The sequence below is a fragment of the Poecilia latipinna genome, unplaced genomic scaffold (genome assembly GCF_001443285.1).
Source record: "Poecilia latipinna isolate Pla-1442-1.1 unplaced genomic scaffold, P_latipinna-1.0 Scaffold697, whole genome shotgun sequence".
Classification (NCBI taxonomy): Eukaryota; Metazoa; Chordata; class Actinopteri; order Cyprinodontiformes; family Poeciliidae; genus Poecilia; species Poecilia latipinna.
The window spans coordinates 254,215-281,041 of NW_015113313.1; the positions used below are offsets into that span (position 1 = coordinate 254,215).

The 26,827-nt window shown below is 41.3% G+C and overlaps 4 protein-coding genes across 7 annotated transcripts in view; 1 reads left to right on the forward strand and 3 right to left on the reverse strand.

The window, feature by feature from the left end:
- abca5 (ATP-binding cassette, sub-family A (ABC1), member 5) overlaps positions 1 to 3,913 on the reverse strand; it is a 23,295-nt gene extending 19,382 nt beyond the window's left edge. Inside the window, exons 1-4 of one of the 3 annotated variants that reach the window (XM_015044923.1) lie at positions 3,730 to 3,913; positions 3,390 to 3,491; positions 2,599 to 2,666; positions 1,626 to 1,792 (exon numbers count right to left, since the gene is read on the reverse strand). In XM_015044923.1, the coding sequence (XP_014900409.1) occupies positions 1,626 to 1,792; positions 2,599 to 2,617 (186 nt within the window). In that variant the 5' untranslated portion in view covers positions 2,618 to 2,666; positions 3,390 to 3,491; positions 3,730 to 3,913. The remainder of the gene's footprint in view (positions 1 to 1,625; positions 1,793 to 2,598; positions 2,667 to 3,389; positions 3,492 to 3,729) is intronic. The other 2 variants (XM_015044921.1, XM_015044924.1) reach the window with 2 other exon arrangements.
- Positions 3,914 to 4,452: 539 nt separating this feature from the next.
- On the reverse strand, positions 4,453 to 9,518 carry asb3 (ankyrin repeat and SOCS box containing 3). Of its 2 annotated transcripts, XM_015044925.1 has the most exons (11): positions 9,439 to 9,518; positions 9,171 to 9,243; positions 8,416 to 8,624; positions 8,127 to 8,297; positions 7,918 to 8,030; positions 7,706 to 7,838; positions 7,131 to 7,308; positions 6,703 to 6,921; positions 5,242 to 5,544; positions 5,024 to 5,157; positions 4,453 to 4,940 (listed from the first exon to the last, which is right to left on the reverse strand). In XM_015044925.1, exons 2-11 carry the CDS (start codon positions 9,188 to 9,190, stop codon positions 4,708 to 4,710), a joined length of 1,713 nt encoding a protein of 570 aa, XP_014900411.1. In that variant the 5' UTR covers positions 9,191 to 9,243; positions 9,439 to 9,518; the 3' UTR covers positions 4,453 to 4,707. The 2 variants fall into 2 exon arrangements, with proteins under 2 accessions (XP_014900411.1, XP_014900412.1); XM_015044926.1 differs by lacking the exon at positions 9,171 to 9,243 and having other exon boundaries at positions 9,439 to 9,511.
- Positions 9,519 to 16,767, forward strand: cunh10orf88 (chromosome unknown C10orf88 homolog). The gene is made up of 9 exons (XM_015044927.1): positions 9,519 to 9,688; positions 10,269 to 10,440; positions 10,546 to 10,743; positions 11,019 to 11,088; positions 11,164 to 11,355; positions 11,458 to 11,571; positions 12,531 to 12,642; positions 12,999 to 13,203; positions 15,768 to 16,767. Exons 2-9 carry the CDS (start codon positions 10,292 to 10,294, stop codon positions 15,976 to 15,978), a joined length of 1,251 nt encoding a protein of 416 aa, XP_014900413.1. The 5' UTR covers positions 9,519 to 9,688; positions 10,269 to 10,291; the 3' UTR covers positions 15,979 to 16,767.
- A 1,448-nt stretch (positions 16,768 to 18,215) lies between these two features.
- LOC106955013 (serine protease HTRA1B) lies at positions 18,216 to 22,899 on the reverse strand (the record flags this gene model as incomplete). The annotated part of the gene is made up of 6 exons (XM_015044928.1): positions 18,216 to 18,808; positions 19,320 to 19,415; positions 20,193 to 20,250; positions 21,562 to 21,676; positions 22,456 to 22,488; positions 22,678 to 22,899. Coding segments are annotated over 6 exons (693 nt in total), but the record flags the coding sequence as incomplete, so codon positions are not given.
- Between the last annotated feature and the right edge of the window lie 3,928 nt (positions 22,900 to 26,827).

The following is a 26,827-nucleotide window of genomic DNA, read 5'->3' on the forward strand; positions in this document are numbered from 1 at the left end:
CACACACCCACACACACACACACACACACACACACACACACACACACACACACACACACACACACACACACACACACACCAACATGGAACCTCCTGTTAATCTATTTAACGAATGAAGCATAAAATTCAAAATTTTTTCCACAAATCATCTGATGTACTTTGCTTAAAAGACTCTTCCGATGAGGAAAATCTTTTCAATTTAAAGATTTGTAACACCTACTTCTACCCTAAATACATTAAATATTACAACTGACAAAAAAAATAATCATGCTACAAACTGGTTGTGTTTGCAGTGTCCCCTATCAGACAGCAGGAAGTTGTATTCTGTGTAGAGGATTTGAGAGAGGACTGTCCGTATACGAGAAGAGAGAGCTCCTCCAAATGGTGTGAAGGGAGCGGGATTTCTTTCTCCTCATCGTTTCAAGCCAACATGCCACAGATAAGCCAGCTGGGACTTTAGTTAGGCCGTAGGGTTACCACACCATCCAGACAGTCCATATCCAACTACACTTTGAAGTACAGCCTGGAAGAACAGCAAGAGCTCCCACATCTTTTCAGCACTTAACTGCTGGTTGGGAGCAGGACCGTGGAGGCAAACTGCACCAGTAGAAAGATGACCAGCATGCTGCAATTTAGAGCCAGTTTTGGGGTTACACCTATCCCAAGACGCCATGTGTGCTACGTAGCGGAAAACATGCAGCACTGTTGTTCCTACACAGGAGGAACCACACGTTTCTGAGACATGCACCATCTTAGAAGCATGTTCTGAATTCGCAACGTTCTGCTGTGACGTGTTACTTCTGCTGGAAGTAACACATCTATGCTGCGAGAGTGCAGAATGATGCGGAAAGAAGGACAAACAGTCGGTTTCGTGTCACGTTACAATCAACCGGTGAGCTACATGACTGAAATTTGTTTTGCGCAGACGAGAGCACGCAATGGGAGAAAATTATTATTAGATCACTGACGCTGTGGCTGAGTCAGAGTTGCATCTATTCTGTGGCAGTGACGCACATGTTTGGTATACGTGGGGTGACATGAGGTGCCGAGATCATGCAGCAGGATCTCCAAATGTCCAAATAATTTGCTTTCGGTGATTCAGATATTCCATTAACTCTACTTGCTCGAGTCTTTTATAAGCACTTTATTTTCTTTCAATTGGATTGACAGTTTGGTGGGAAAGATGAATTATGGGCATGTAAAAGATGATTCAGCTCACTTGAGATTAGCAGACTACAGAAAACAATATTCTTTCACACAACTAGACTGATTTTAAATCATTGGACAAGTTCCAGATGACAGCAGCAATAATGATTGCCATTCCTGGTAAGACGTTAAGAGTTTATCTGAGGCAGAGTGTGCAAGTTCAAAGCTGCTATGCTGAGCCATTAAAAATGCATCAATGCAACTTAAAGCCAAATTAAAAATGCATGGCCTAACAAAGAGGAAATGGAAGCAACAAACAAGTTTTCATTCTCCTTAATGCAGAGTTGGTATTTTGATGCTGGAAGAAAGCAATGTATAATTTCGCTTCTTCTGTTAGCTGTAGAGTATTGAGAAAACTCAATGCAAAAAGCAAAGAGAAAAGAAAAAAGCCTGAAGTCACCAGAACAGAACGGGAATACCTGGAGGCTCTGCTGCTTGGTCCTCCATTTGATGAGCAGGTTCTTGTAGAGAAGACTTCGTGTTTGTGGCCAAACTCCTGCGTCTCTTCTAAAAACCGGCTGCATGCTGCCAGCATTCCTCATCTGGATGAAGTACGGACGGGATGTGTCGCTAAGGCTGGCCTCAGCTGCCGCAACAACAAAAGCGAATAGATTATTAAAACATCCGCACCGAAACGCTACCATCGGTAGCTTCTCTGGAATTGCAGAAGAGGGGAGGTGTCACTTGTGGTTTTGATTTTTTGTTTTTCTCCAAGGCAGAAAGTACAGAGAAAGAAATCACGGTTTACAGTAACAAGCTTAAGTCATCTTGTTTCTCAGAGTAACGGTCTCAAATATCGGGAAAGAAACTGACACTGTAACACGGGCCGCAAAAATGCAATTTAGAAACTCATCCAGTTTTCCAGTTGTTATTTGTCTCAATTTAGGACAAAATAAAAACACAGTCCGAGCAGCAATTTGTTCAATCATCCCAGCTGCGTTTCAGTTGACAGTTCTTTTTTTTTTTTTTTAAATCAAACAGATGCCAGTTTTTTTTTTATTACCATTACTGAAGCCGCACTTTTAGACCTCAAAATAAAATCATGATCGAAAGTCGCTGAAGTGTGGTCAGAGGAAGCCACCTCAGCAGCTCAACAACAAGCTTTCAGTGCATTAATACTTGGCATCACCGCCACAACCTAAAGAGCAAATGAGATTCAAATAAACTTTCTGAACTTTATGTGGTTAACAGTGTGTGTTCTGTCCCAAAATATTTGAGGAAACTGGACTAGATGAAGACAAAAGAAGAGACAGGAAAAAGATCTCACGAAACCCGGACACACGATCTGAAGACCTTTCAGCTACTGCGTTGCAAGTTTTCAGTTGAAATGCTCAGTGGTTAGAGATTAACTAATATTGGTTAATATGTATTTATTAAAATTATATATTTTACCTGCAGATGATATTGTCATATGCAAAAGGGTGATAAAGTCAGTCTTGTTTTTGGCTCCTGGAAACCATCTGAAAATATCAAAGGTTTTCCCACTTAATGCTGATTAACAGATGGTTCTACTACAGACCACTTTGGATTTATTTAAAGTCAATGTTTAAATTTTCCAAAACAGAGCCAAGTTTACTTCTGCGCTGATGAATTTCAAGGTATCTCAGATCTTTTTTAAGGCTAATATTTAAATCTAATTAACCCAAATTGAATATCTCAGCAAATTAGAATGCTACTAAACTTTAATTAATTCAACTCAAAAAGTGAAACACATATTCAGTTCACAAAGAGCAATATATCTAAAGAGTACATTTAGATATTTTCACTAATATAGTGAAAATCCACTCAAAAGAGAAAGGGTCTGTTTCGTACCCAGCTTTTTACAGTCATCCTCGTCCAGGACTGATTTTACTACAACATTTTAATTCGCTGGCACTTGCCAAATAATAATAATTTTGGTGACTCTAACTGGCATAAAACAAGAGAAGTTTAGACCGATTTAACTTTAGATAGTGGGAAAAAAATGTCATTTTACAAGGCGAATGAAAATACATGGTTTCAACTGTAAATAACGTATTCCAAATTTAGGCTTTTAGCCAAACGTTGGATTGCACTTAATTTGAATGTTGGTTTGAATATCAAACACTTTCAATGACTTCATAAAGAAATCAAGCACCTTCCAAACCTTGAAAACACCTAATTGAAATTCAAGCCTTTTTAAGGATTTTAAGCGCCGTACGAACCCTGTACCTCTGAACAAACCAAACACGCTTCCCTCAGTCTGTGTTCATAAACAGAGCTAGCTGTTGTTAGCTTCCTGGTAGCCTGCTTTCCTGTCACTGAGCCTGACAGACATTTTAATGTGATAAATTAGAATTTGCTTTATTTTAATATTTGCTACAAATTAGTCCAAATGCAACAACCTGAACAGAATGCTTTGTAAATTAGCAGTCACATGTTAAAGGTTGATCTCTGGAAGCTGAGTAGCAACAAGAGCGAAGCTAGCAAGCTTCACTGCTTGTCACTTATCTAAGAAAAAAACAAACATTTCGTTTGAAAAAGACCATAACTTTATATACTCACGTATGAAATACATTAAGGCATATCCTTCCTCAGCTTTTGACAGAACCACCTTACATTAAAAATTGAATTTTTGCCAAGAAAACGCCCCAAAATGCGCCTGTACCGACCGTTTCTATCTCCTGCTGCCAACTACAACTCCCAAGAAACCTTGGCGCTCATCCAATCAAATCTTTCCGATTAAACGCTAACTGATACCGCTAACATATTTTGGCTGTTTGGGAATTACCTTTTATTCATGTATCTGTCTATTTTTATAAATAATAATTGAACAGAAATAATGTATTTTTTCAACTGTAAAAAGAAAATAACTGAATGCAATTAACATGTATAACAATATTTGCTTGACATCTTTAAAAACAGAAGAAAAATATAATAAATAAAATATAAACACGTACACATAAACCACAACTTGTGACAGAACTACTGTAGCTGCTAAACAAAACCTAACATGATCATAATGTATTATTTCAACTACAAAATAAAATACAAATTGCATGCTAATATTTTATTACGATATTAAATCTACCCTAGAAGCTAAATACCAACCAAGTCAACCAATTTGTTTATCTTAAAGGTTTCACTAAATGCAACAGTTTTCAGAATGTATTTATTCCTTTCATTTTTTTCATAATAGTTTTGATATTTTTTCTACATTCATTCTCTATATTTCTTTTGAAAAATCAGAAATATATAGAAAAGGTCTCACAATTCCATAGGCAAAAATATTACTGAAAATGTAATTTTTATTTCCTTCACCTCTTTTAACAGCCAAAAACCCTGAATTTCATTAAACCAGCCGCAACATATGGAGTAATTTGGAATGTTTCCATGAGACAGAACGGTGTAAATACGTCTTGGATGTGAGGGCTTGAACAGCAGTCTCTGTGGGACCCATTAAGACTGGCATCTCCTTGCGAAAGACAGATTTTATCACTTTTAACCAGCACGAGTGACAAAATGACAAGCACCAAATCAGATTTACACAACATGTCTGTGTTCGTGTGTGCTGCGGTATCTCTCGATGCGATTTATAACAGGTGATGGTGGGGGTCGGGTGCTGGACAGTTCCTGGATGTCCCTAAATTTCAAGAAATCGTGAAGTGGAGAGGGAACGACAAGCTGCTGGACTACGTTGGTCCTCATCAGCTGATCTGGCCCCAGCACTTCGCGAACCTTCAGTCGGCAGAGGTGGAAAAGACAGGGAACTGAATCTAAAATATGGAGAGAAAGGATCCAGCAACTATTAATGTGACGTTACTAAAGTAAAATACCAACTCAAGTACAAATTTTGTACCAAAATAAGTGTGTGGCTCCCAGGTCTTCTCTGCTCGCCTCTGGTCCAAGATAATCTTCAGAGAAGGAGAAAGAGTCGACCAGTTTACAAACTCAAGCAGATAGTTGAGCACATCGCTGTCTGCCTTCTCCAGCCTGCACAGGACAAAAGATGTGGAGCATCTCTGTTAAATCAAGCTTTCAACAAAGGGACGTGTAAAACGGTAAGAGAGCGTTTACATGTGGGGGTGCAGCAGCAGAGATGGTTCAAGTCCTTTGTTCAGAAGTATGGAAAGCCAACTCGAAGCAAAGTCCACTTGGCTCAGTGCTACACAGACCAGCTCCCTCAGCTCCTTTAGCTTTAACATGGTCTTCCCACGATGATGCGGTGCCAAAAAGCCCTTGGAAAACGCCTCCGGCCGAGGGATCCACCTGTGGTCCAGAATCAGCTCCAGCAGGTCTGTTCTGTCAGTGCCCAGGGCGTAAGTCCATTCCTCTGCATTCAAAGTTGCTCCTGCACTGAGCAGCAGCTTTACGGACTCACTGAAAAGCAAAACGTTGGATCAGGGACACATTCATTTTGTTATCTTGATTCATTCTTCTGCTTTACTGGAAAATTAAAAGGACTAACGTCGTGAAGGAGAACATAGAACTGATTTATTTTGTAAAGCTTTTGTGTTTCAGGACGTAACGTTTTTGTTTATAGTAGGCAAAAAAAAAAAAAAAAAAACTAACGGTGCAAATACGAGAACACATTCTGCACAACACAGGACTATTATTCTTTTACAAAACTTCAATGCTAAAAAAAAACTGAATGACTGAAGTAAAATAAAGTTCATCTCCTGCTCTGAAAGCTCTGAGTTGATCAGTCTTTGACATCGTTATGAATATAATGATTGGTCTGAACTTTGACTGGACCCTTGCAACACCTTGATTATTTTCTTTTTCAGCCATTCTGTTGAAACATCTTCTGTTGTTTTTAGAATCATTGTCATGTTTTATAATTTTACTTTTTCTATATGAATGTATTTGATGAATCTATTGCTCACCTAATGAAGTATTGCTCAAATTCATTATATATCTTTTGTCTGGTATGTGGATGGAGGCTTTCTATAAGACAGTCGGACCATTTATCTCATTTTTCTTTTTAAACATCCTGTACTTGTTCAGTCTCTTTGTGATGGTTCTGAACTTTAACCCCAAACACGCCAACTCCGGCTTGTAGAGTTTGAGTTATCTATGCTAATTGTCCCTGCTAATTAGATTAGATTAGGTAAGATTTATTGTCACTGGTCAGTATTTTTAACAGTACAATGAGGAATTAAGTATTTGCAAACTTGTAAATTATGTAATACACCTTGTGGCATTTTATTTTATTTTCTTTGCTTTTTTTTCCTCACCAGTCACGAGAGAGAAAAAGTAAATCCAATAACTTTTGGTGACAATAAGAATAAAATGAAATAAAACAGAGAACACCAAATCTATGAAAAAAGCAATTCACAATGAACTGAAAGAAAATAAATAAGTAAAACACTTGCTTAACAACATAAAGACTTAAAATCACATAACATAATCTAATTTGCTACTGTTCATCTTTTTTATCAAATTGTGTGGCCTTCAAGGAAAAGAGGAAAAATGCAAATACGGCATGTAAATGATCAGATAAATGTGCTTTTAAAGATTAAAAACCAGCCAACACACCTGCACGGTTTGGTGGATGTACGATGTAATGCCAGCGAGAGCGGAGAAGGGAAACCCAGAATGTCTGCGTAGTCCTGAGCATCTGGGCTGTAACCTTCCTTTAACAGCAGCTGGATGCTGCCGGTCTGGTCGCTGTGGATGGCCACATACAGCGGACTGACCATGCGTTCGCCCCGGTCACACGTCCGGTCAGTGACCTCTATTAGCCTTCGCAGAATACTGGGATTACGGATTTTGCAAAGGTTAATATCAAGAAGGAGATAGAAATGCAGCCAGAATCTGATGACTTAGGTTTAAACACAGCAATAAAAAGATGAAAAGGAATCAAGGTACAAATTGCATATGATTCAAGAGCAAAGTATTCATTCTTAAAAGCTTAGAAAGGCCCTGATTATCGACTCTTCATGAAGGCAAGTTGATAAAGGTACCTCATATGGCCAAACTCAGCAGCAGCATGAATAGGAAACTGAGGCCAGTCTTTGCTGCAGGCCATGTTCGGATCGGCGCCGTGATCCAGCAGGAGATCCACGCAAGCCTGGTGGCCTTCCTGGGAGGCAATCAGCAGCGGCGTCGCCAGATCAGCTGCCTGTGTGTTCACAGTGGCACCTGAAGAGGAAGTTGAATATGTGTTATTTTGTTCCATATCGCGGCCATGCTTTACTTGAGTGTGTTATTTTGACTTTGCTCAAACAACAGTTTCCCTTCTTCCACTATACTTTTAACATGGCTATCTGCTGCCTTTTTTATTAGCTCTCGCCTTTGCGTTCTGTGTACTGTTCAGTGATACTGAACCACTCAGCATCATGACTGTTACATTTAAACATAGAGCAATACATTTTTAAAAAAAAATTATTGTAGGAAATAAATGTTCTTTGTTCAGCTGTTGCCTTGAGATGATTTCAGTCAGCTCAGTGAGGTCAGTGCCAGTCAGTGAGCTGAAAGCAACGTCACCTTGAACACATCCGCAATCAAATATACACAAACCACACGCATTAATGCCCACCAGCATTAATAAGGAGCTCCAGGCACTCCTTCTGTCCGTACTGTGCTGCCAGAAACAGCGGTGAAATCTCGTGGTCATCGTGCGCCTCGAGGTTGCAAACGTCAACAAGAACACGAACGATGTCTCTGTGACCCTGAGGAGGGAGGGAAAACTCTTCATCAAAAACAGCTGTGGAGAGGATATGACAGGAGATCAGTTCTCTGATGAATTGCCTTGTAAACAGCTTGGTGTAGACAGGTCCAGCAGGACGCTGTGTGTATCCTGTTGACCTGCGCTCCTTTCCTGACCAGCAGCTTCACGACCTCTGTGTGCCCATTGTCCACGGCTGGTGGCAAACAGATGATCCACACAGGAGAGGTGTTTGAATGCTCATGTGGCTCACAAACATATTCAGGCCAAGCTGTGTGTTTAACTGTCTTACCTGCATATAAAGGACAGGACAGGTCATTAGTCAGCTGGTTGAGGTCAGCATGCGCTTTCAGGAGGAGCCGGACCACCGCCAGGTGTCCTCGCTGCGCTGCCAGGTAACATGCTGACTCCCCCTCGTGAGTCAGCGCGTTCACATAATCACGATGACATCTGGAGGAGCTTTCTGCACGAAGGTTAGAAGTGAATATTAAAAAGGACATCCTGACAATATCAGGGACAACTTCTTTGTTTGCCATTTGTCAGAGTCAACGTTTTTTGCACATTTAGGTAACTTTTCTTACCACTTACTGCAGACAATATTTCCTCCACACAGTCTTTACTGCCAGCTGCTGCTGCCTCATGCAGAGGGTTCCAGCCGCGGTTATCTCGACTGTCGACGCTGCATCCTCTGTGGATCAGCCTCCTCAGCCGCCTCCTGCAGCCTGAGCGGGCCGCAGCAGCAACACTGGACACGGTGTCTTCATAGCATTCTGTGAAGTCCATCCCCCGGCTTTGGGAACAGATGATGTTAGGAAGAGAATATAACAGGCACAAGAAAAAAAAAAGACAATATCATATTAATTGCCTTTACTAGACTAATCTGTTGAATATGCTAGATAACTGGTGCCTTATTTTGTTGCTTGAAATAAGGTACATTTACATCTGCACGGTGAAATAACAATATATTTAGATTTTTAAACATTCAAATGAAATCAATGATGAGGGCCTTTCCGTTTTAGCTATGGTTGAATGTTTAGGATCGTTGCCCCATTGGGATATGAACATCCGCCCTCCAGTTTCAAGTCTCTAAATCGTTTTCATTCATGATTTTCCTGTAATTGACTTACTTCAATTAACTCTGGTCAGCTTCCTGATCCCTGCAGATAACATTACCACTGCATTATATTGGTATTAGCCATTAACATGATTTACCCTGGAAATTGTGATAAGCATTGTTAATGGCCCTTCACATCTTGTCCAAGGTTCCAATGTAATTGATTTAAGAGTATAAAGTTAAAGACGACTAAATAGAAATTGTTGCTACTGAGCTTCTTACAGCTTTGCCTCTGTAACCATGACGATGAAGAGAGGGATGACTCCACTTTAATCTCGCATTGCGACTTGTTTTTCTGTTAAAAAACAAAATGACTGGTATTAAAACATCTTTAATTATCATAAAACACTACAAAGTACGACCCCAGTCGTTCGCTATTATTCTGACAGCAAACGCGTCTCCAGAAAAATATACCCACTCCCTGTAAAAACAAACAACAGCAGACAGAATACGAGTTTAATCAAATTTAAAGCCGATTTCTTTTTCTCACCAAAACAAATACGTCTAGGAGCCAGTCGACGTTTGATGACATCACACCTCAGTAAGCTGTCCGTCGCACGGCGCTACGTCACCAAAGCGTCCGAAGAAGCAGGTCTGATTATATTTTATTTCTGTTTTATTTCATCGTCGTCTCAGTTTGAGCTGGCAGTCCAGTCACGTTTGTTAAATGTGTGTGAAAACACGAGGAGAATGAAACAGTGAGAAGAACAGAGGAGCGGTGACCAGCGGCCGTTTTTACGGTAAAATGTTGATGTTGATGTTGATGTTAGCAGCTACATGTGGGAGGTTTACTTTTTCTAGAAAAAAAAATCGGATTTAGAGCTGGTTAAAATCAACAGACCGGAGTAAAATCCCAATTACTAACAAGCCTTTTTCTGTGACTAGAAAATATATATATATATTTTTTTTAAATTTTTTTTAATGTATTTTAATTTTACATTTTTTCTTGATTAAAACATATTTAATAGGAACTTCGCTGGCGTTTCCTAAAGCAACGACTTCATTGGGGTTTTTTTCTGGCTGATATTTAGATAATGGGCTGATTTTTCAATCGGCCAATAACAGGCATACCCATAGAGAATAATATATTTGATCAGATTACAAACTATGGTTGATTTTATTTAAAGGGTTAAACGAAGAGAATAAAATATTTTATCTGATTAGCTTGGAAGAACCATATCAGAACACCCTCAGCCGTGTTCATCTCTCATGGAATAATTAATGTCTCCATTAATTGAAATTAGATCTAGGCTTTTTAAAAACACAGAAGAACTAATCTTACCACCCTGATTTGTCTGTTTTTGTCTTGTTGCCTTGAAGGTAACAACTCCAGCTGCAGCACCATGGTGGACATCGGCGTGAAAAGTGGAGCTGCCTGGGTCTGTCAGACTGAGGGACCTCAGCTGGGTGACATCTTGCTTCCTGTTCATCTGAGCAACAGAGAAGACGACGATGAAGAAGATCTCAGTCATTCTGACAAAGAAACTGATGAGTAAGAATGCCTCCCGCCCCCCACACTTTTTTCCTGTCTTAACTTTTAGCTTCTGTGATTTACTGAGCATTGATTAGTGCGTAATCAATGCCGTGTGCTCTGCAGTGTTGCTCCGGTGCTGTTGGAGCAGGTGGAGGAAGGTTCGCCTTGTGTCCTGACTCTCAGCTGCCGCACAGCCTCGTCCGCTGCTGTCAGCAGCCTGATGGTGGTCAGCGAGGCTCGAACCATGGAGGTTTACAACCAACTGGAGGAGTACTGTGGGACGGTGCGGGGCATGAAGGAGGAGAGCATTCAGTCAGACAAGTACGGAAACTTACTGCGGACTAACAGCAGGCAGAGTGAGCAGCTTATCAAAGTATGCAGATCTTTGTAGGGGAATTTCAGATTTGGCTCTTCTGTCTGCACATGCTTTAACCGACTCTGTTTTGTTGCATCGTTTGTTTGTGAAAGTTTGTGTTTGTAATCCTTTCGGATGGCCACACTGTAAAATCTGTGTGTGTATTTGACAGGCAGTTAAATGTATGCTGAAACAGTAAATTTGTCAAGTGAGATCAGGTGCTTTTGTTTGTTTCTCACAGTCCAGAAAGAGGTCCTTTCTACAGGAAGCAGCTGGTGCTTGACTCTCCATCGTCAGCCTGTGAAGTGAAGGTGAGACATAAACTGAACACCCCCCCTCCCCCCAAAAAAAAAAGTCTCATACGTTTACATTTACATTCCCCTCAGTTGCTCTCTTTGGCGGGCAGAAGTAGCATTCTGATTCGTCGAATCGTGGTGGGCCTGCAGGAGCTGCAGCCCGCTCCGACCCGCGGCCCCGGGATAGACCTGCAGCAGGTGCAGAGTCTGGTTGAGGAGATGGGAACTAGCTTGTCTCCCGGAGCGCAGAACCTCCTGGACATGGTGCAGTTCCAGCAGAAGGTGGGAAGAAAACATTTTAAAATGCCTCCATGAGAGCTTTGCAGGCCCTGATGCATTTCCTGTTTCAAATTGAGCATTCTGTGTTTTATTTCTTTTTCCTAGAATCAGACAGGCTCTCTGGGTGGCTTCCTGCCTCTCCTGATGGGTGGTGGAGCTTTCTCTGCATTGGCTGGAGGAGCAACTGCTAGGAATCAACCTCATCCTGCTGATGCCACGGTATCACAATTATCTGACCCACAGAGACTCTGGGGGGTTATCGTGGCTGCAACTGGGGCTAAATCAGAACTCCACTCACATTTATATTACCCTGGATAGTCCAGTAGACTCAGTTCGATTGGGGATGAAAGTTGCAACATTTGTTGCATTTTCACCTGGTGCGGTTCGCTTTCACACTGAACTGTGTCAAACAATCCAAACTAATTGAAAAACCTGTTCACCTCCTCACCTGTGGTGGCACTGCACCAGTAACTACTGAAGGAAATGACACAGAAACTTCAGAAGGAGACATGAGTGCAACTTCTTTCTTCACAAAATGTATTCAAAAATAAAGTGGCATCAGATTTTAGCAGTTGTAGGATTTCTGTTTTGTCTTTCGTAAAAAAAAAACAAAAAAAAAACCACAAGCCGTTTCTCCCGCCAGCGCTAGATTTGTGCCTTTGTTTTGGTTGTATTTACCCACTATGCCCTGCGCTATACTCTGCTTCTTGCTTTTGAAGCGGTTTCCAGTCCGTTTGGCATTCACACACGCATTCAAACCGTACTAGAATTCTCTTTAATTGAACCGAGACGTAGGATTTTAGGTGGACGTGAGCTCTCAGTTTTGGTCCGCATCAGAGTTTGATTATGCATTCACACCTCCTCAAACAAGCCGGACTTCCTGCTCCGAGTTCAGTTAAAGCGGACTAAACAGGATGGTTGTGAATGCAGCCTTTATGAGGTTATAGCAAAGTTAAGAAAAAACTCACAGACCAGTTGATAATGTGTTTTGCTCCTGCCTCAGTTTGTTTTTAGTAATTTACAATGAGCTAAACTGAGTTTAATTTTTATTTTTTTTTAGGAGAAAATGTAATAAACTGTGTTGTGTCAGGAGAAAGTACCTGAGCTCAGTTTTCAGCTAGATTTTCATTAAATGTTTAAATTCTTTGAATAATAACTTTTTAAAAATCTGTTTCAAGCCTCCAGAGCCCATCAGGTCTGCAGACCTGACTCCGTCTCACAACGGAGGGATGTCAGAGGGCTCCACTTCCCCAGACCTTTCACTCTCCGATATCAGCTCCAACAATACCAGTACGTCTCACTTGTCTTTCTGGCTTATTTCAAATTATCAGTAAATGATTGGAGCACAATTGCAGAATGTATTACTATGCACATACAAAGTACGAGGTGCTATCCCCGCTGTCTACCTCTGTCACTGCAACCTTCTGCATATTCAGCTTCACTCCATCATGAATGAATGCAAATAAAGGAGAATGTTTTTTTTTTTACTAAGAGTTCATATAAAGCAGTTATTATGAATTTAAGTCATTGTTTCTGTAACTTGTCTTGCTTCTGTCCTATAGTGACACCTTGTGGCCAAAGGGTTTCATCGCCCAGGCCTTTTATTTCCAACACCGTTGTGGATAAAATCTGTCTTTCATCTGCAGCAAGCAGCGACAATGGGGGGCCAGTGAACCACGCCCAGCTGGAGGAAATGATGTCACACTTCCTGACAGGGCGGAGCCACGGGCAGGCGCTGAGCCCCGAGCTTCTGCCCATGCTCCAGAGCGTCTGTGGACAGGTCGCACAGCTTCGCCTGGATAACACCGAGTCAACGCTTGAGAGGGAGAAGAAGATGAGGAATGGCACCTGGTAGGTGGAGTTTAGAGAGCTCCCTCCCATCTGCAGGTCTCCGTCTTTTAAACTCATCTTCAGGTGATAGAAGGCTGACTTTGGAACTGTGTTTATGTGTCTCTGAAGGTTCAGGTCTGAGTTCTTCGCTTCACCCAGATTTCGGGCAGCTAGTTTCTAGCTGTAATAACTGAAGCTGTGTGTTGATTCTAGATCGCTCCTCCTTATTTTCAAAGATGAAAAACTGTAGTTTTGTTTCTGTTCGTCTGGAGAGCATCCTCCTAATTTATTGTTTTATCCACTTTGTGCAACGTTTAAGTACCTCTGGCAGCCAAGCCCTACAGCATGATGCCGCCACCACCATGCTTTATGGTCGGTACAGTGTACTTATAAAGTCTCGTCTCAACACCTCCACGCATATCTATTGTCACTTTGGCCAAACAGCTCAATCTTTGTCTCGTTTGAACATCAAACTTTTCTCCGGAAGACATTTGGCTGCGAGTTCTGCACGTCGGCTGTACTTTGCCAGTAAGGCTCGATTGAGACAAGATTATTCTTAGGTTGCTCCCAAACGTCCTAACCAATTCCCTTTAATCTGTGGTGAGCTGTTGGACCTAAAATTATGGACTTCAAGTTTTCAAATGACCTCACAACCCCTCCAAAGAATCTTTGCTTCTCAGGGTCATAGCTAATATCCTTCTACCTTGACGTGTGTTTGCAATTAAATCTACTGAGTGATTTTTTTTATTTTTTTTTTTTTTTATCCGTATTTAAGTGAGTCTGTTTGGGAAAGTTTAATATTTTCTCTGTGTGTGATGTTAAAGGGGAAAACTTGCCACAGTTTAGCAGATTCTGTGGGAGATGAAGCAACACGTTTTCTGATCCCTTCAAGCTTTCAGATCAAACAGGAAGTGCCGTAGGAACACAAAGCACTCGGGTTTCGCAGCCACGCCATGCTCCAAGACGAAACGGAAGCCAGTTTCTTTCACAAGCCAACAGTTTGGTTTTACTTTGGTTCTCCTTGCAGTCTGCTACCTGGTTGGACCTGAAACTGAATGCGTGGTTCACCAGAAAACTACGCGACGGAGTCAGAAGGATTCGGGTTTGGTGAGAAGTGGCTGGTTTGCGGGAAACCAACACACACAACAGAGCAGATTCATGAGCGTCGTTGGACGTGTGAATCACGAATGTCTTGCAAAACAGCACTTAACCGGCTCAGAGTAGTTAGCTCACCAGTCTTCCGGCTCATGCTGGTTTGATTTGAAACATAAGAATCGTTCTGTCTGATGCGGCATCAAAAACCGCAGCTGAATAAATGAGGCTCTTTGTCCAAGCGGAGTGGGCTGAGAGAGAGAGAGAGAAGGTCAGCTGAGTCAGACTCCATGTTGAGGAGAGAAACGCAGCTCAACGGTACGTCTTCCCTCGTCGGGCTAATAAACTAAAACTGTTCAGATGTTTAGATTAGTATTCATTTACCACAAGGGTTTTATAAGTCGAAGGCAACAGTACCGTTTCTATAAACTGCTGTTAGACATAAAGCTGCTGTTTTTGCAGGATCTGCTCCTGTGTTTTGAGAAGAGTCTTGTTTTTCATTTGGACACAGACACTGAGGGCTGTGTGTGCTGAAAGCTCAGCCCCGTCATTAAGTTTTATTGCATACCAAGAGCCGCTTCTCATCCACACATAATGGAAATAAATGGCTTGTTAATTTAGGGCTTTTTTAAATTTATTTGAAATGGCCCATTACCAGGGTGGAGTAATTAAACAATTACAATGGTCTTTAAAAGCACAAGTTTAAATTTTCTGATTTTTACAAAGTCTCCAAATTATACACTGTGATTTAAACGTATGCAGTACATCCCCACTGATGTTTGCTGGAATGGCTCTCAGCAATTTGCACCTTGTTACCATCAGAGAGCTTCAGGTCTGATTCTGGTTGGATCTCTGCCTGCTTTTCTAGCCAGGATTGATATAACTCATTCAAACTTGTTGATTTCCTGGCCAATATCAGGAAACCTTCAAATTTTCAATTGTGTTTAGATCGGGCCTTTTGTAAGCGTATTCCCACACCCTTAATGTTAAAATCAGCTTGTGTTTTGGATGGGTTGTTCTGTTGGAACACCCAGTTACATCCAAATTTCAACCATGTAGCTTTTGATTTTGGGTGAAGATGAAGGTTTTTGGACATGGTGTGAGTGTTGAGCCTCACTGTGTGGACATCGACACTGGTGCTCCAGCAGTTTCCAGTTCATGGCTGGGTTGATCCGTAGCGGTTCCTAAACATCCCAGCGAATTTCCTTTCAGCATATGGGAAGAGTTTGAATCCTCCTCCAGGCCTCATTAAAGTGGTAACGTGTCTGACTACCTTGTACCTTTTGTAAAATAGTTTAAACTGTTGACCTTGCACTCAATCATAACCACTAACAAGCCTCGTTGAGTTAAAGATGCTGTCTGGAAACGTTAGCACCACTTATTAAGACATTTTGTCGAATATATTTCAACTTGTATGTCTAATTTAGTTTGGAACGGTTCAGTTCATTAGTGGGATGCGTATGTGACCGCCTCCAACAAACGTCTCTCTGCAGTGAGTTGGACTCGGTCATGGAGCGCCGCCTGGAGGAGATGGAGCGGAGGCTGAAGGAGCACATGGACCGGCGGCTGGACGCTCTGGAGCAGAAGCTGGAAAAGGCCCTGCTGATGGCGGCTCTGAACCATGGAGCTGTGGGCGGACCGCCGAGAGGAACCGCTCCGATTGGGCCTTCGGATCACATCCACCCAACTCCAGCTGCAGACTGAGCTCAGACCAGCTAGCGCACTCACTCGTCATGTAACTGGAGGCCTTACAGCGCTTGTATTAAACCAGACATTGGTGTCAAGAGTTACCAGGCATGGTGACGGAGAGGACGAAGTCACCTTTAACGCATAAAACTGTAACAAATTTCACCTGAAATGTCAAAACTAGACACTAAACGACAAAGTGTTTGCTCTCCAGTCGAATCTGCAGTTTCTGCTTTCCTGCCACGCTGCCGGTTTAAAGGTTAAGTCAGTGAGACACTATGTTGTGGTTGAGCATCCTGAGTGCAACATAGGGCCACAAAGTGTCTGAAAACAATGCAATAACACTCATTAAACCTCAGTGTTTATGACTAAAATCAATTCAAAATAAACTGTAATAAAGAATAAACTCATATTTTAACAGACCGCAGATAAATCTGCAGCAGATTGTAATGTAATGCAAGTTTTCCTGCATCGCTGATTGAGGCATAGCACCAGCAGAGGGGTTGTCTTTCCACTTAAAGCATCTCTTTTTGCTTTGAAGCTTGCAGTCCATAAGTGAGACGAACAGCCGAGAGGATTAAACTCCCTGAAATACGAATTGAAAACTCATTTGTAGGTCTGACCCTGTTTGAGCCGGTGTGTTCTCTCGATCTTACAGGGGTGAAAGCTGATGATGTAACTTATTTTAATGATCACATTTTAAATGTTTTAGATACTGTACATGTCTGTAAGCTATTAAGCAGATTTATAACTTGTGGAGTTAAACTGTACTGATGTGAGCCACAAATAAAATGTGTTTAATACCAACGGAGCAGCGTCGGTGTTGTGCAGGAAACTTTCAACACAACGGAGGTAAAGCTGAGATGGTGGTAGCAAGGAAAGAAATTAACAATTCAAAATAACAGTACTTGTTCTGCGCTTTCGGTAAAACGGCCAGTGGTTGAGGAGCAAAGATGCTCTCCTCATGTCTGATGTTGCAGGGATTTTTCTCTTTAGTTCAAGAATTTAGGGAAATTATTTGTTCAGCATTAGAAAGTAGTAAAACATAATCTATTTTAAATGTTTTTAAATGGTTTGCAGTCAGAAATGCAGAAATTTATACAGTTTTTGCTTTTTTTGTTGTCACTTGTTTACGTTCTGGATCATGACATTTTAATATCAGACAAAGATAACAGTTAATGCAAAAAAAAAAGTAGTTGGTAATTGTATATTCATTAAAGGAATAAAAAGTAATCCAAAACATTGTTTAATAAGAAGTAACTGCCTCCCTTGTTTAGTCGTGACGATATTTATGGAAAACTCAGTTCAGTTTCACTAAGCCGCACCTGGACCTGTAAAATGAAGAACACACTTAAACTTAACCTGACAACCATATGGAAAAAGCAACTCATCATGCCACAATATAAAGAAATTCAAGAACTGATGATATTCTCTATTAGTCTAGAAAAAGCCATTTCTAAAGTTTTGGGACTTTGTGGAGCAACAACGAGAGCTGCTATAGAGAGATTGATAAGAATATAGAGCAGTGAAAGATAACGGGGGATGGCTATCAGTGTTTTGCTAGCAAAGATAAAGGCTATTCTACCTATAGTTCTGCCTTTGTACTTTTAAACACTATTCAGTGTTTAATTCTAAGTTCATTGTTGAAAGACACTTGAGAAGGAATACAGAATCAAAAGCTGCAATAAGTATAAAAAAAATAATCTCCATGTCCAATATCAAACTGCTAAAATACAAATGTACATGTGCGACATTTGCCACAAACATGGCGCCAGTGTTTTTTTGTGTTATAGCACCACCAACTGGCCCGGCATACGTATGTCTTCTGCGGCACTGCACCCTGTTGTGTGGATGCGCATTTTCTAATTTACAAAAAATATATTGTGCTCGATGTGTTCGGGCCATAAATGTGGCTTCTCCAACATTTGGCTTTGGAAATGTTTTTACCTTGCAGTTCAAACTTGGGTCTGCAGTCTAACATCTCTGTACTTAAGGGAAACTAAGTTCCAGGAAATTCTGGATCCACATGAAATCAAAGTTCTTCAGAATAAATAGATACGTTTGTGCCATTGCAGATTTTGTTAAAGTAGGATTTCATTTTTCCCAACTGAATTGATGTGTATATTTTCCTTTTCTTTAGTATTAAGCTCCAGCAACAAAATATATCTATACTTTTTTTTATTTTTACACACCTTTACCAGCAAATTGCTGAAATCAGAATGCTGTGAGAACATTGTTTTTTTTTTTTTTTTCAAAAATAATTTTATTCTCCTTTTTGACAACATTGTCATCAAACACAAAGAGAAAACACTTTAACAAAATATTCCCTCATGAACATGAATATACAGTAAATGGTGAACTACGGTGACCTGCAGTAACCTCTCTGCACAACAGGTGTTAGGCTATAGAAGATGAGAGACGACGGAAGGTAAATGGAGATTAGTAAAAGAGCTAACGTGAAGCTTCAGCCTGAGGAGTAATGAGCCTCTCAGAGTGGGAGGAAGGATTTAGAGAAAAAGGGAAGTTCTACAGCCGCAGCCTCACACACACACACCCTCCAATTGGATGCTCGTTTCATTCAAAGTGTTCATGATTGGTCGAGAAGCTCTGAGAGCCGACTCGCGATTGGTTGACTGCTTCAGCTCTCACGCTGATTGGCTGCTCTCTTTAGCTGAGAGGTCAAGGGTCAATCTCCTCTGGGATGATGGTCAGGATGACGTCCTCGTTTCCCCGCCTCACCACCGTCCGCAGCTTGTCGTCCCGCTTTATGGCGTTGCTGACATCGGTGGCCGAGGTGACAGGATCCCCGTTGATGCTGATGATGACGTCCCTCTCCTTCAGGCCAGCTCTGCCTCGGAGAAATCACATGTTGGAGTGAAACAAGACGATGTACTCTGCCTAAACCTGACTGGTTCAAAACCAAATATGCAAACTATACACAAACTGGACAAATTGGAATTTCTAAAATTGTCCTGATAAGGCCCAACTCATCTTTGTTGAGTTGGGCCTTTGTACATTTATTGCTTCCACTGCCAGCTCAAAAAACTTTTACTTGACATTTCAACTCAACAGGATTACTAACAAGAAAAACTCAAGTATGAAAGTCAACAGGACTACAGAAAAAACACCACATGACCAGAAATCAAACATCCCTGGCTGTTTTCACAGTTGGAAGACTGCAACTTGGTTTTCATCTGGTTGCTCAGAAATTTCTCTGAACACCAAATATTTTTTCACCACCCAGTTTTTATAACGTCTGGCAGCAACTGAGGGAATAACTGTGCGACTTGTAAATGAAGTGGTCTCAGAATCGGACGAAAACATCTTTAAAGTTTCTCCTGAGAAAACAGAGCACTCACGCCTCGGCTGGTGTTCGGCTGATGACTTCGATGACGTACGCCCCTGAAGTGATGTCGGGGAAGTCCGAATGCCTCTCCTTCAGCTCCTTTGCCAGCCTGAGGGAAAAAAAAAAAAAGAAAAAAGAAGCGGTGAAAACCTTCAAAACACATCAACCATGATACTCAACTGGGTGACGTCTGATTCTAAAACATTAACTGGCACTAAGAGGTTTAAAACTCTGCAAAACATTAAATAAAAAATTGTATTATTGTGGCATCTCCTTTGTCAATAACTGTGAATTTGAATGTCTTTAACATGCCACGATTGTGTTGCTACTTTTGTTGCAGAAGCGAATCTGGAATTAATCTAACTTTTCCAGTCCTCGTCTGCTAAAAAAGGGTTTCCAGCACTCTACTTTGTGTTGTGAATAAAGTACATTGAAAGTTTTGGCTGAAATGTGACAAAAGGTGAAGAATGTGACATAAACGATTTTCAAGGTCATACCAATTATGTGACACAGGCAGTTAAGCTTCAGTTCCTCTTTTGGGATCTTTAAATTTAAACAAACTGAGGCAGATTCTGGCCGTTTCTCTGATTTGGAGCGGGTCTTCCTCCTCCTCTCTGGCTGCTCTCCTGTTCTTCTATCCCTGCCTGTTTCCAGCTCAGAATTGGCAGCAGGTAGCTAAAGATGAACTAAAACATTTTCAGTCTGCTCATCCTTGTTAGGTGGAAAACCCCGGACCGCCCTCGGCTCACCGTGTCACCATGTTAGAGACAACAGGAATCGGGGTACGTGTTTGTAACTGTGGAAACCAAAGCTCTGGCATCAAGATGATTCTTTTATTGATCATGTACAGGAATGAAATGTGATGCAGTCTGGAACAGAAACTTACGACGGAGTGAGACTCATCATTCTGACGCCGATGTATTTCTTCTTTGGTAATGTTTTCCCTGTGGGAAGCAAAAAAAAAAAAAAAAGTCGATGTTAGCAGATGTTTTTAAAAACCTCCATTAGAAGTCTGCAACATTTAAATATACTGTCAACGTTTTAGAGGATCATGCTAAACACAAGTCACTCCAAAGGACTTAATACAAAGAACTTTAATGCTTGGAATAAATGCATTTCACTGGAAATGATGACTTTTATTACTGCAGCCAACTGGTCCCAATCACGGCTGACTGTACACACAGCTGGGTCAACTCTTTTTAACCTCGTATCGTGACAGAGTTTTGGACTATTTGCTTTTAATTACGTCATGGTTGCTTGGCTTGTAGCGGGTCCTGTAATGTCCTGTGTTAACGTCAGGACAAAGGGAACCCGATCCAGTGAAAGTCGTGTTGCTAAGTGAGATGCGCTTGGTCTGATTTACTATTTGAGTTTTCCTCAAGAACAAAGAAAATGTTTTTTTTTTGATTATGAGCTGCAATAATGTGAAATTCAGTTTTGTTTTTGTTCTAAAGTCCAGGCCTGTCTAGTAGAGTGAAAGCAGCAGAACGAGGTCAAGTGACAACTTTACAAAGTGGTATTTTTAAAGACGTCCTGTTTTAGAAGGTCAAAGGTGACTCACACCGCACTAAAATCCACCCAGAAAGACGGAGCCACACGCCAAGAGTCCTGAGTCAGTCTTACTGAGAGACGTAAATGCAGTAGCAGCAGAGAAACATCTCCATGTTTGTTCTGTATCTACAATAAAGCCCAGCGACTAGATTTCTTTTTATTTAGTCAAGTGTTTGTAGCATTAAGTTTTAAAATTAATTGTGAAATGTAGCTGAAACAAAACAAGTTAGTTTCTGTATGTCAAATTGGTCTTATAAGTGATGTTAAAGCTATAAAAGATGCTTTCAGCTGAAGGAGGAAGAATTTAAAATGGCAACTTTATGATTTGACATCATGTTTTTTTTTTCTACGTCTTATCTGACTCTAAATTTTCTTTATTCGTTCCATAAAATTGTTTTGTTTGTGATAAAGTGGCTTTTTCACCAACAATCCAACCCATGATTTAATATAAATTCAAATAAAAATCAAACCTTTGAGTCATTTAGTTTCATTATTGGCAACACCTTTTGGAAATGAAACAAAAATTGTTTCTCTTCTGTGGTTACAGCTGAATAAGCTGCATATTTCAGAAAAAAGAGAATCTGTGACTCAAAGTAAAAACCAAAATCTCCAGAAAAACTGTTGCGATTTACAACTGTTGCGATTAAATTATCAGCACAGAATCCATTTGTTGCGTATTATCGACGACTGGCAGAGTGGCAAACCTTTGGCCTGCCGGTCATGTGACTCTGCCAGGAACTGTCTGATCTTGTCTGACGGGATGGCAAAGGAGATGCCGGCAGTGACCTTCAGAGTGTTGATGCCAATCACCTCCCCGTCCTGCAAAAACAACAACAGGCTCGCGTCATTTCACGAGCAATTCAAGGAACACGGCTGAAAATCAGAGTCAGCTGTGGACCTGACGTCGCCTGCCAAGCGTTACCTAAACTGATTATTTGGCTTCGACTAATGAGAACTTAGCGATGCTCGATGTTTGTTTGCACATCTGACATCTGTTAAGTAATATCTCGGCTGAGGTCGAGTGTTATAAAAAGTTCTGTTTTTGTTTTACAGATTTCATAAGGCCAATCAGAGAAAAAAAAAAAAGCTTTATGGGACCGGTCCATGTTTATTAGAGGAGTGGAATCCATTGTGTTAAAATATTAAAGTCAAAGTGGAAAAGTCATTAAAATCGAAGCTTGAACGTCTAATATGTGAATCAGAGTCCAATGCAAAACAAATTTCACGCTCCATATGTGCGAAGCTGGGAGAAACAAAATTCCTAACCCATGCATCAACGTTCAGTCGTTTTGTTGGCTAATCCTGCAAAAGTCACACAAAAACACGACGAAGTCTGTGGTTGCGACCTGGCAAAATGTGAAATATGCAGGCGTTTTCCTAAACACCGCTGTTGTGTCTGCTAAGGAGGAAAGAAACCGTGTTGTTGAGTGAGATATGAGTCATTCAAGTCGGAACAACAGCAACAAACATGTCGATTTGCGTCACCTCATATCTTCTCCACAAGCAGACTGGGAATATGTCTCAGATAATGGGATCAACATACATGTTCGATATTTACATATGTTGAACAAAATGCACACAAGAAATTTCAAACTTACCAGGTTGACCAATGGCCCTCCCGAGTTTCCGTACTGCAAGAAAACAAACAAGATGAAACTTTCATTCCACTGAGTTCACATTCATTATGACAGCTGCTGCTTATAGGTGATAAAAAAAAGGGGAATAAGAGTTTCAAACAGGTAAAACTTGCAAACAGCTTAGAGATTTTTTTTTACTTCTTGTAAGCCTCGCTCTCCTGCTCCTCCTGTGCGTTCACTCACGTTAATAATGGCGTCCGTCTGGATGTAATCCATGTCTGAATTGCGGAGGCCCAGCTCCTTGCCCCCTCTCTGGGTGGTGCTGACGATCCCCGTGGTGACGGTGTTCTGCAGGGAGAACGGGCTGCCGATGGCGACCACGAACTCGCCAGGGCGGAGGTCCGCAGAGCGGCCGAGGAGCAGCACGGGCAGCTTCGTCTGCACGGGATGGACAAGGCGGAGAAAATGGTGAAATCAAACAAAATCAAAGCTTTCTGTTATCGGCCAGGCTCAAAAGTGACACGAGTTTGTAGATTTTGTTTTATCTGGTTGACATTTTTAAATTGTCTTTAAGTCATTATAGATTCTGATTACCTTCATGTTCATGCATCACAAAGAGCATCCTTAGCTCAAACAGGTTTATTTGATAATGCCGACACATTTTCACAGTATTTCGCTGCATTTGTTTTTGCAGAACTTCTCAAACTTCACCTCTGGAAGCTGCTGCTGAGAACTTTACGGTTTTCTAAATGACCAAGTAAGCCACCACATACGTCCCATGTTTTTTTGGCAGTAATAGTACAGAACTGGCCTGAATATGCTTGTAAGAATTAAAGATGATTACTCAACCGGTAGTTTTAGAGCTGAAACTCGTGTTTATAACATTAATTGTTCTGTACGAACAATTAGTTCACACACAAAGCAGCACCCAAACACACAAGCGATGCTTTATTTTTCTTACTGCCATGTGAGAGACAGATGTAGCAAGTCAGCTCGCCCTCTGGTCGAGCCTCTAAATCAGCGCAGCCGATGACATGCACGGTGAGGGGAAAAACGGGAGGAGCTGGGTCGGATTCTCAGAATGATCCGAACATCCTGGAATCCAAGAAGCACAACCCAGCAGAGGAGATACAAATCTCCGGAGAAACTGGCCTGGAACTCCTCAGGACACAATGATCTAAGATACAGCAACTAATGATAATGATGATGATAATGATGATGTGCTAGGGCCGCTGCTCTGACATCAATTACTCTCTGTTTTGCTCTGGAGTGATCAACGAAAAAGAGAGAGCTGCAAAGTGGAAGTTCACCAACATGTCTTCTATAAAATCTAAAAAAAGGGCTTGAAGTGTTTCAGTAAAAAATGTCTAACTGGCCACCGTCTAGCTTTACCGCCTGGCGTTCAAGAGTTCATGACTGTAAAAACAAGAGACTGCCAACAACGACAAGCCAAAACCAGCCTCGTCAGAGGGTGGGTGTCATGGTTTGGGATGGAGAGAAGAGCTCCGTCATCAGGGAGGGGTCCTCCGCTCCTCCGGCTGCCGGTCACGGCCCTGTCCCAGTTACAGTTGGGTGGTAAAGCTGGCTCATCGTTGGCTCAAAAAGGCTTCCAGTAAAACAGAAGGAAGTTCAACTTATTTTTACCGGTTTCCTGTAACATCTAGATGTCCGAAAGTGGAACACTGAGAACTCAGGAATAACTGATGAGCATAAACGATGCGCCGGATAGGAAAAAAAATAATAATAAAAAATGCAATATGCGGTGCATTTAGAGACATGCAGGTGAAACTTGTGGGATTTTGCCCTCATCAGGTTTAACCAAACGTTTGGGAATTAGGATGTTTTCCCAGGAATGTTTCCCCACTAAATCAGCCATTTTCTTTTTTTTTATTTTTTAACACTAAATTGTCTGACTGTGGCTCTGTCTGCGTTTCTGACTAATTTCCTCACAGACATTAGCATTTCCAGTCCTCCGTGTGATTTTAAAGCCTTTTACATAAAAACCTGCCTGCTTCTGCTCTCACTTAAAGTTTCCCCGAAACATCAGCAGCCCCGGTAACGTTCTCCGGTTTGAAGAGACTTTGGTGCCGGTTTTGTTAAAGTGAGCAGTGACGTTACTCGTGTCATTTTCTCCCCCCTTCGTTTTAGAGCCAACAGCATTTATAAAACAATTCTAAAAAGCACGAATGCAGTTTTTTATTTCACTTTTGACGTTTTTGATAAAATTGTATAATCATTCCGACTTGAGACGAGTTGGAAGCGTCAGTGACCCGTTGAGGATTTGATATGCAGATGTCGGAGAGGTTTTTGATTGGTCCACACAGTGTAAATATTATTGGTTCACTGTTTCAGTAAGTCTTTGAAATTTGACCAAAAGGGTGCACTTTAAAAAACAAAACAAAAACGTCTCTAATTTACGGTAAAATTCTGGCAGCCACAGCTGCCGCTATTTTACCATAAATTAGAGACTTTTTTTTTTTTTTTACAGTGTGGTTTTGTACTGTTGATAAAAGATGCCTAACTCATTCGTTCTGGTCATTTACTGACATGATAGCAAAATAAAATCCAATCTGCTCGGTCATGTTTGCTCCTGCTATTCCTTTTGAGATTTTTCGTCTGCTTCGTCTTTTCTCTGAGATGATTTTCTCAGACATCCGGCTCAAAGGAAATTTCGCCACTTCAGCTGCACATGTGGCTATTTTGCAAAGACTAAATCAGGCAAGATTACACTTGGATTGTTTATTTCTGCAAAATGTACTGAGTTTCATGGCGACAGAAGCCGGCTGGATGGGGTTTCCACATCAGAATTCCAACTTCATTCCTTTTGATTTTTCCAGCGTGAAACAAAAAAAAAAAGTCCAAATGAGGTTATAGTTATCATTCTGTACGAGCAAAATTAATTTCTGTGATTGCTAGCATGCTATGGCTTATTATTATAGTTTGATTTATGATATTTTCCCTTGTGATTCCAATTAGTAATTGTCGGTTTTTAGTGTCCCAGCTGTGCTGTAATTCACCAGTCTCCCACCTCTTCCTCAGTGCTGGAACTGGCCACTGGAACTACAGATTTCCACGTTTCCAGCTCATTCTGTCCACCTGACGCCTCAAGTGACACCTGCGCTTCGCCTGCGGCTGCAGAGCTCTGGAGGTCGGCCAGGCCTTCGTGACACCTGTGCTGTCCCACTGACCTACTTCAGGTCCAGACGTGATGCGAGGCAGAAAAACGGAGACAGATGTCGGAGCCCGACTTTCATCAGCTCCACTCTTCCCCCAAGCATAACAACCGTCTGTTTGTCTCCGTGTGCGTGCATTCGGTTTGACTGCTGCACAACCATGCGCCCGCCCATTTCCTCTGTTAAATAACAAGCCTTCGGGCGACTTACTCAACACACACCTCTGACCTATTTTCTTGTGTTTAATAAGAAAGGTCGAGGTGCGGACGAGGGCTTCAAGAGGAGATCATCCTCCACTCCCGTCTTCTCTCATAAAAGTCAGTCTGCTGAGTTTAAATCTCGGTACCAGACAGGAAAACAGAAAAAGTGACAACAGGCCTGCAGCCACAGAGAGAGAGAGAGAGACAGAGCGACTTAGGTGGAGTTAAGTGGAGTGGACGGCTATGAGGGAAACAGATGCAAGCTGATGCGACAGACGTAAACATGTTTTCCATCTGAGGGCTTCTGGGTAGTGATGGAGATGTTTCCACAGAACCTCAGTCTGAAGGAAAAGTATGTCTGAATCCACAGGTATGCTCAAAGCACAGGCCGTCGCCCGTCGCTGCAGATTGTGTGCTGAGAGAAAGTTTGCATCCGTCCCGAGGTCCCGATGAGTTACGACATGCGATAAAGCAAATTAAACCGTGGAGCCTGAAGCAGAAACAGTGAGCAGCTGCTGTTCTCCAGACCAGAAAAGTGACAGGAAATCATGCATATTTTTAAGCTTTCTAGGAAAAACTTCAAAGTATTTGTTTGTTTGTTTGTTTGTTTTTTATGTTTGCTTTTTGTGGATGTTTTCAAGGTAAATTAGCTTAATGGCTATAAACTTCAACACTTTATGCACGAAAAAAAAGAGCATCGTGTTCTCCTGTTTCTACACAGCCGTCTATCTGCCAGGAATTCATTTTCACAACAGACATTTTTGTTTTATAAAAAAAAAAAAAACAAATATTGATGCCACATGTCTTAGAAACATCCATGCTGATTGATTCAATCCCCTGTGCTAAAAACAGATTCAGACACACTCATAAAAGATCAAGGATTCACTTGTTCAGACCTCATTTAGCAGGGAATCGTGGCTAGTTTAAGAGCTTGAGTGCACTGAAGAATCAGATTCTGATGTGACTTCTCTTAAGCTCCAGCTAAAATGACTTTCTACAATAAACATTGTTAAAGTCAGA